The sequence below is a fragment of the Andrographis paniculata genome, unplaced genomic scaffold (genome assembly GCF_009805555.1).
Source record: "Andrographis paniculata isolate CXL003 unplaced genomic scaffold, ASM980555v1 Contig21END, whole genome shotgun sequence".
Taxonomy (NCBI): domain Eukaryota; kingdom Viridiplantae; phylum Streptophyta; class Magnoliopsida; order Lamiales; family Acanthaceae; genus Andrographis; species Andrographis paniculata.
The window spans coordinates 1412376-1421838 of record NW_026137502.1 but is presented as its reverse complement, the minus strand read 5'-3'; the positions used below and the strand labels follow the sequence as shown (position 1 = coordinate 1421838).

Genomic DNA, 9463 nt, shown 5'->3' with positions numbered 1-9463 from the left:
CCAACACCCTTGTTCATATAATATATATATATATATATAAAAGATCAATTATCCAAAACACTTTTAGGATGTATTCAATTAAAATTTTAATGAAATTATTTGGACTTTAAAAAGTTAGTACACTTTGGTGGATATAGAAATTTATAAGATTTATTAATTGATTTTATTTATTAATTTAAATGAATTTTGATATATTTAATTGGATTATTTATTGATTTATTTGAATTTTTTCAGAGTTTATAAATTTATAAATTAAATATTTTTTATTAATTTATATAATTTCGAATATATGGAGTAAACTTATATATAAAAAATTTCAAATATTTAATAAAAATATTAAAAATACATCGGTTCTGAAAAATATTATTATTATTATTCTCATTTTATCTTGTAGCAATATATTTAATTATTATTATTATTATTATTATTATTATTATTATTTATATAAGGTTTTCGAGATACTGGATTCTCATCAATGTTCACGTTACGTAAGCCGACGTTCTCGCTTCTGTTTTTCTTTTTGTACAAAAATAAATATATATTTTAAAATAAAATCATATTAAAATTACAATTTTTATAATTGAAATTTAAAAATTAAAAAGGAATAAATACAAATTAACAATATAAACTAAAATAGGTGATTTTTGAACTAAAATCGAAATAAGAAAATATAAATTAAAATTTTAAAAGGTTTAATTTCGATTTGACATTTTAAAAAAATTTAAACTAATAATTTTAATTCGAATCATTTGAACAAATTTATTTTTTTTAAACATATAAAATTTTTAATATTATTTCAAATATATAAAACTTTAAAACATTTGTATTTTTTTATATTTAATCTAAAGCTTTCTTATCTTATTGATACTATTATATTAAAATATTAAATATATATGAAATAATAAATAGTTATTAATGATATGAAAAAAAAAAAGTTAAATTTTTTAAATTTTGATAATTCATTGAAATTTACCTCATTTCATATAGTATAATTCGCTAATAATTTTATTAAAAAATCAAGCAAAATTTATGGATTTTTAATGGTAATGGATAGTTGAATATACCAAAATTTTTAAAATTTTTTAAAATTTTCGGTTGAATATATACATAATTTTAAGAGACTAATAAAATTCAATCAATTTTATATTAAATACACCATTTTAAGAGTTTGTTTGACTGTAATTTGAAATATAATATTAATTTGAACTTTTTTATATAGTATTTTAATGCAATTTTTTTCTAAAAATAAAATAATATAGTTTTATTTAAAATTATAAAAAGAATAAATACTATCTTCGTCCGGCTTTAAGGTCTCATATAATTTTTTTTGTTGATCTTTAAATATTAATTATTATATAAAAACGTAGTACAAATTAAAAAAAAATTACAAAAATACTTTATTTAGTATTTTATAATATTAATAAAAAGATATTTATAAAAAAATAATACAAATATAAAAATATTTTTAATTTTAAATATAATTAAGTAAAAGGTAGTGTGAGAGTACAAACAAGAAGAGTATATTATTTTCGGTTTAAAGTTATAAGAAAATAAACCTTAAATGCATTCCAATCCAAGATTAAGCTCCAAAAAGAATATAGTACTAAGTGGTCGGGCCGGGCCGGGCCGGGCCGGGCCGAGTTTAATTTATTAGGGCTTGGCTTAATAAACAGAGCCGAACTAGACGACTGATTAAATTTAAAAGTGTGAAGGGGTGAAATCGTAAATTTGCTGCAATTACTATTAGAAATAGGGAGGGACACACCAATTTGTATTGTATTGTAATTTGTACCTGCAATGGTGGCTGCTAGGGTTTAAGGCTCCTCGTCGCTTTACCATTCTCTTGAATCTCGTTCCACGAAGGACAATGGGTGCTGCAAAGGCTAAGAACGAAGAAGAAGAAGAACTAAACGGTTCGAGGATGGTTGCCGTCCAATCTGCCGCATCCAAGGACGCGAACCCTGATTCGTTGGTGAGTTTTTTTTTTTTTTGTGCTTTCTCGGCTTTCGCCAAATTAGCTGATGACAATAGCGATTTCTTAGCATTAGTTTGGGAAGTCTTTTGTAAATGGTGTGGATTTACAGGGTGTTTCTGAAGAGGACGAGATGCAAGTTAAAAAATACCTCAGAGGTGAAGCTGCGAATATAGGGGTAATGGAATTGGCAGAAATTTTTTTGACTATTGCTGTGATTGTTGTTTCTGCACGTTTTTATTTTTGATAATTTACTCAACAGGTTTTAAAAGATAAGAAATTGAAAGGTCAGCTGGTTGTGAGGGAAGAATTGTATGGAAAGTCCGCCCAAGCCGCTGCCAAGGCTGAGAAGGTGACGATTGTTTTGCTGCTTTTTCTGCATACTAAGCCCTGATTTTTATAAGTCAATGTCGTCCAATGTCATCTTAGGGTGTGCTTGTTTGGGGATTTGGATTTTGAGTTGAGATTTGAAGTGTAAAAATTTTAAATTGTAATAGTTGTTAGATGTATATTTTTAATATAAAATTAATTTTTAGTATAATATAAAAAATAAAAAATAGGTGTTTGATTTGATGTTTTAGTTTGAAAATTTTGATAAATAGTAGAATTTTGAGAAAATTCTCCAATCGAACACACCCTTAGTGCATCGTCAATATATTCATTTTTTTGGGTAAAACTGTAGGCTTTGCTTAGTTACTCCTTTTAATGGTTGATAGATGAAAGTTAGTGGGGTTATTTATTTATTTGTTAAGTTTCTGTTTCAGGTTCATTAGAATTTGTGTCTAGGTAACTATAGTAGTATTTCATGTGATTCGCATGTGGAGTGAAATGTATTGGGTGATAATCTGATTGTATATTGATGTTCAGAATGATTTTTTGCATACTTATGTATATAAAGAGGAGAGAAAGAGATAGTGTTCTTTCTTTTGATCGGAAAATATTATATCTAAGCTATTATTCGTCCAAATTTAAAAATACATTATTTCCTCTAAAATGAAGAGATAGTGTTCTTGGTTGTATGCTTAAAGGTTATGAACGATCATGGGGATTTTAATGTTCCAAGCTTAATGCATGCAAATTGTAGCTAAATAACCAGAGTGTCTTGTTTTGTCTTTTAGTGGCTTATGCCAAGTGAAGGAGGCTATCTGGAAGCCGAGGGTATTGAGAAAACATGGAGGATTAAGCAGGAGGCAATTGCTGCTGAAGTAGACATCCTGAGTTCCAGAAAACAGTATGATATTGTTTTACCAGGTTCAAGCCTAATTTCTAATTCCTCAAACTTCACCTCATTTAATGAGATCTGGATGTTTCTGTTTGCTTTTAGTGACTGATAACATATTAAGGCTCATTTTCATTTCTAAACCTCAATTGATGTCACTGTCGAAATATAAAATACTGAGGGAATGGTAAAAGATAGGTGGAAATGGTGTGGATATAACCTGGACTGAGAATTTATTTCTGGAATAGTATCTCACAGACAACCTTCCTGTAACCTTTGTTCTTAAGAAGTCATGCAAAAAGTAAAAGCAAAACAGACTCGAGTAATGACAGACTTTTAAATATTTATTTCTGATCATTTTTCAGGAATTGGCATTGCTTTTCCATTGCTATCACTTAGTTTATTTAAATTACAATTAACAATAATTCTTTTCAGATTTTGGTCCTTACACTCTCAACTTTGATACGAGTGGCCGATATATGGTAGCCGGTGCAAGAAAAGGTCATCTAGCCCTTATGGACATGAAAAATATGGACCTTGTTAAAGAATTTCAGGTATAAATGCTTTTTGCAATCTTTTATGTAGGCTGGTTTACAAATATTAACACTTCTAAAGATGATAATGCCCCACAAGTTGATAATAGTGCACCTTTTCGAAATTGAGAAAATGCACTTTAAAAGATCAGTAGTCAATACAATCTGATACCTTGTTTTCCATTTGTTATCACCAAGTTTCATCTTTTTTTGTCACATTGTGAAAGTAGAATAATCAACAATGGCCGTTGCACATTTGTCGTTATTGTTGGAAATTTATTATATTCTTTTACTCATAATGATTATTTCTTTGCTTCATGAAGTGTTAACCCATACGACATCCTTAATAGTTCAAAATAGATTATTCACTATGTTTCTGAAAATTTATAGAAAATAGAAAATTTGGCCTCCTAAATTCATTTTGATAATCTGTTTTTGATGTATCTTCTTTTATGGGATGATATCTTAGGTTTATTATATATTTGGCATAGATAGCTTTATTATATTTATATTAACACAGAGTTTAGTAGATGAATTTCTACCTTCCCTAGTTTCGCTTTATAAAATAAGATTTCAGATGTTTATAGTGTAGGACAAAATGTAGTAATTACACATAAATTAACTATGCATTTATAAAAGATAGGGTTCTTTCCTGGATTTCGTTTGGGCTGATTGCTTCTATGAAGCTGGTAATGCGCCATGCATAACATGTGTTTCTAAGTTTGGAACTTGGTTTTGCAGGTTAGAGAAACTGTTCGTGATGTAGTATTTTTGCACAATCAGAAGTTTTTTGCTGCTGCTCAAAAGAAGTTAGTTCTTTTACCTATGGGTTTTTTTTCAATAAAAGAATAAAATCAATGAACATGAACATGAACATTTTGTGTGGGCATGTTATATCTAATTGCTTCTTATTTTGTTAATGTTGTGTGCAATATCGGCACTTCATGACTTTTTATATAGTGACATAATGTGCTTTGATTTTCTTGATTTTCTTTACAAATCAATCAAGCTAATATTATTGCATGAAATTACTGGGATTTATATTATTTGATTCATCAATTGAGTTCTTTTTTCTGGCAGTATAGTTGCTACTGATTGCTATATATATCAGGGAAAATCTAACAAAATAGTTTATGGCTTTGATACACCCTTGTCTTCTTAACTCTTGATATTCATGGTACTGCAAACAGTTGCCCCCCCCTTTTTTTTTTCCAATTCACTAATCAATTCATGATGCTATTTGCCATGTTGGTTCCTACAATGTTCTACCTGTTTGCTTTTTGTACGTCGCCCCTCATTCTACTGGCACTTGTGGTGTTTATGAAGCCAGTTTCTGACATGGATATTTTTATTGCCCTAATAAACTTCAAAATGTATATACAGTAAAAAAGGTGGTACACTATTCTTAACCTGTTTACTTTTTGACAGGTATGTGTATATGTATAATGATAGGGGAACCGAACTGCACTGCTTGAAGGTTAGAAAACCTTTACAATTCTTATTGTTACTTTGGGGTTTGTTTCAGGATTCGTATTATAGTATATTCATACAGGTGATTGTATATGCAACATAAAATTGAATGTCTAACTGCTTTCTCTTGTTGCTATCCTAACTGAAATTGAGTATCAACTTACATTATCCTAAAATATTTTTTACTCTGAAGAACCCTGAGAAAGCGAAAAGAAAAAAAATAAAATGAAAACTGATAATTTCATGGAAAGTCAGTTTGGGTTAAAAACTTGGTTGAGGATCTTGTAGAAATTTGCTTATTTTCTAGTCCATAAACAATAAAGACAGCTGTGTAATCGTAGTGGCGAATCATAAAATAATTCCGGTGTTGTTTCTGGATGCTAATTGAACTAGTATCATTCAACATCGGCCGTAAAAGATTTTGTAATTTGTCCTTTGAATTTAAGTATTTATGTCAATTTTGGGATAACTGGATGATACGAATGTTGAAGTTTCATGCACTGGCCTTTATTGTATATCTTTGGATTTGCGCGATGTGTTCTAATTAATGCATAATCTCAACCTCACGTTTTCTTCAGGAACACGGTGCTGTAAGGAAGCTTCAGTTTCTGAACAAGCATTTCCTCTTAACCTCTATTAACAAACAAAGTCAGCTTCATTACCAAGACATTACAACAGGAGTGATGGTGGGCAATTATCGAACTGGTCTTGGCCGATCCGAAGCCATGGAGGTCAATCCCTACAACAGCGTTGTGGCTGTCGGCCATTCTGGCGGTACAGTCAGCATGTGGAAGCCGACCAGTGCAGCTCCACTCGTCAAGATGCTGTGTCATCAGGGGCCTATCACAGCTATGGCATTTCACTCGAACGGCCATCTCATGGCAACGGCCGGAATGGAAAGAAAAATAAAAATCTGGGATTTGAGGAAATTCGAGGCTCTCCAAACACTTCCCGGGCATGCCAAAGCACTCGACTTCAGCCAGAAAGGTATGCTCGCTACTGCCACCGGCTCTTTTGTGCAGATATTAGCAGATTTGTCGGGATCACAAGAATACAGCCGATACATGGCCCATTCTATGGTTAAGGGTTACCAAATAAACCGAGCGTCGTTTAGACCTTACGAAGATGTTTTGGCCATCGGGCACTCAATGGGCTGGTCTTCTATCCTCATTCCCGGATCTGGAGAACCCAATTTCGACACTTGGGTGGCGAACCCATTCGAGACACGCAAGCAGAGAAATGAGAAGGAAGTTCGACTTCTTCTCGACAAACTTCCCCCGGAGACAATCATGTTGAACCCATCTGAGATTGGCTCGGTGCGACCCAACCGGAGGAAAGAAAAGCTCAGTAAGGAGCAGAAAGAAGCAGAAGTTGAAGCTGCCATGGTAGCTGCCAAGGATGTTTCTTTCAAGAAGAAGACAAAAGGTCGGAGCAAGCCGAGCAAACTGGCGAAAAAGAAGCAAGAAGCTATGGTGAAAGCGAAGAAACCGTTCTTGGAGCAAGAAGCTCGAGACGAAGATAAGTTGAAGAAGAAGAAGAGGAGGAGAAGCGAGGAGACTCAACTGCCGAAGTCGCTGCAGCGGTTTGCTAAGAAGACGGCTGCTTCGTGATTACTTACGCGGCGCGGATCGAGCTTTATTTACGACGAACTGCGGATTCAGGTAGAAGAATGTCGTGTGAAAGGATGGAGATTTTGTAACAGTAGGAATGGTATACAAGTGATGATGATTGGGGTAGTTTGAAGGTAAATTAAACAATGTTGTGTTCACTGAAATTTAATTTCATTTTTTGAATATGAGAAAGGACAACTTATTTGATCTATTTATTTATTTATTTTGGAGTCTACAGATAATTTTATCTTGTACCTTATTTAACATATAGAGTTCCAAGGTACCAATTTCATTTAATTAAAGTAATTAGTTATTTTAATCTTTAATTTATAATTATTTATATTATAAGATAATTATTTTTACTTATAAATTATTAATTATCTATTAATTATATTTATCCTAAATTTTCGTGTCTACAATGACTCAGATATCCAACGTGGACGGAGGGAGTATAAAACCCACCCGAATTATTAGACTATATTTTTAGTTTTGATATATATTCATATGCTAATATATCTATAATTATTTTGTAAAATATATTTAATTTTTTTTTAGTTTTGATATATATATTCATATGCTAATATATCTATAATTATTTTTTAAAATATTTTTAATTTATTAAATCGGGTTGAGTCAAGCATGGTTTGATTTTAATGGGCTCGGGCACAGCCTAGTACATTACAATGTTAGGTTAGGCGCGATTAGAAAAATTTTTGATTTATTTTTTTAGATTAAGTACATTCTTTTTGTATCGAATTTTTGAACAATGCTTAATTTTGTCGACATTAATTAGACTAGACATGTTAAATGGAATTAATGGCTATTTCTGTGTAATAAAAAAACAATTAAAATTGATTTATTTTTTATATTTGAATAATTTTTAATATTTTTATAAGGTATTTATTAATAAATTTTCTTTATTACTTTATAAAAATTTTAAGAAAAAACATTTAATGCAAAACTATGCTTATTATAATATTTTAATATATAATATAAAAATAATAAATAACAAATAAATTAAGCTTTGTTTTTCTAACAATTCATGATAAAAAGAAAGAGGCTATTTCTACTCTTAACAAAGTATCAATTTTGGTATGATTGTATTATCTAAGTACCATTATAAATATTCTTCTAATTTACAGTATTATTAAATATCATTTATCTTTATATCATACTAATAAGGCTAATTTAGTCTTTCATTTTTATTTTTACTCTATTCTAATATAATATTAATATTTTTTAAATTTTATAAAAAAAAAAAAAAAAAAACTAATAGTTATAAGACGGACGATTATGGAGTATTATTTAATAATTTAAAATAAAGGGTTAGTGTTAGAGCTTGACTACTTTTCAATTAAAGTTACGCGGAGCCAAGATTGGGTTTCAAATTAACGTCAAAACAAAATTCATTTGGTCTTAAGAATTAATGTGCATCGAATGATGAATGAAAGCCCACTTCCAAATTTATGCTCCTACTCCCACAACTTATTTTCAACAAAGTACACCTAATTTTAATAATAAAAAATGGTATTTTTCTTTTAGTCGAGTTTCTCTAAATTTTACTATTTGAATTCTGTATTTTTCGATAAAAATATATTTTTTCTTCTCACAAAATATCTCATCAAACATTATTTTTATACGAAACTCAAATCATTTTTTTTAAAAAGAAACACTGAATTTGAAATACTGCAAAAAAATTTAAAATATTGTAAAATAAACAAATTATTAATGTATTATTTGAAAATTTCAGATGAACTAGTTAGTGGTAGGAGGGATAGGTTAAGGGGCTCAATTGGAAAAATCAGCATCCGTAATATATACAAACAATACATTGTCTTATTATACACGACATATATTGTGTATAATAAGACAATATGTTATTGGTTCATAATTATAAGTGTGTTGTATAACGGTATATGATGTGTTGAAATTAACTGTTATTTGTTTTGTACAAGACTATAACATGATGTGTTAGTTTATTTGTTGTATTTGTGGTGTTGGTTCATAATTACAAGTCTGTTGAAATCAACTAGTATTTGTATTGTATAAGACTATAACATGTGTTGTATTTGTATCATATGAGTGCATATTGTGTGTTGTCAGTATTAATACCATATGTGCTGTCTAACAGAGCGTTGAATTTTAAAATTCAGCACTGTAGTCGCCGCCGTGATCGGAATAGCCCTGTTGATCAAGAATGGATTGATAGTACGTATATTGAATTTCTTCAATATATACTGTATGAATTGTTACCATTTCTACCACATATATATATATATATATATATATATTAATAGGTATTTTGTATTGGAATCAATGATGATATGTGTTTCGTAAACTATTATCATGTATGTATTGTTAATTCATACATTGCAAATTTAATACTCCCTCGTTTCATAATAAAGTATCTATTTTTCCATTTTAGTCCGTCCCATAACAAAGTATCCATTTTTCTATTTTAGTCCATCCCATAACAAAGTATCCATTTCCTTTTTTAGTAACCGTACTATCTACCTAATATTACAAATACCCTTACAACTTATAATATATTACACAAATGTCATTACCTTTATATCACACATACTAATAAGGTTATTTTAGTCATTTTTACTTTATTCCTACTATACCCCAATATAATACTAATATTTCTAAAACTACG

The 9463-nt window shown here is 29.7% G+C and overlaps 1 protein-coding gene across 1 annotated transcript; it reads left to right on the top strand.

Annotated features, from left to right (window-relative positions):
- Window positions 1-1771: 1771 nt before the first annotated feature.
- LOC127245080 (probable U3 small nucleolar RNA-associated protein 7) lies at window positions 1772-7032 on the top strand. The gene is made up of 8 exons (XM_051265722.1): window positions 1772-1972; window positions 2085-2150; window positions 2235-2324; window positions 3091-3223; window positions 3627-3745; window positions 4466-4533; window positions 5153-5201; window positions 5773-7032. Exons 1-8 carry the CDS (start codon window positions 1868-1870, stop codon window positions 6802-6804), a joined length of 1662 nt encoding a protein of 553 aa, XP_051121679.1. The 5' UTR covers window positions 1772-1867; the 3' UTR covers window positions 6805-7032.
- The last annotated feature ends 2431 nt before the right edge of the window (window positions 7033-9463 follow it).

Excerpts from the sequence above, each read along its gene's own strand:
- LOC127245080 (XM_051265722.1), top strand. The coding sequence starts at position 1,868 with ATGGGTGCTGCAAAGGCTAAGAACGAAGAAGAAGAAGAACTAAACGGT. Across the intron at positions 2,151-2,234 it reads GTGAAGCTGCGAATATAGGG|GTTTTAAAAGATAAGAAATT; the intron begins GTAATGGAATTG and ends TTTACTCAACAG. Across the intron at positions 5,202-5,772 it reads CCGAACTGCACTGCTTGAAG|GAACACGGTGCTGTAAGGAA; the intron begins GTTAGAAAACCT and ends CGTTTTCTTCAG.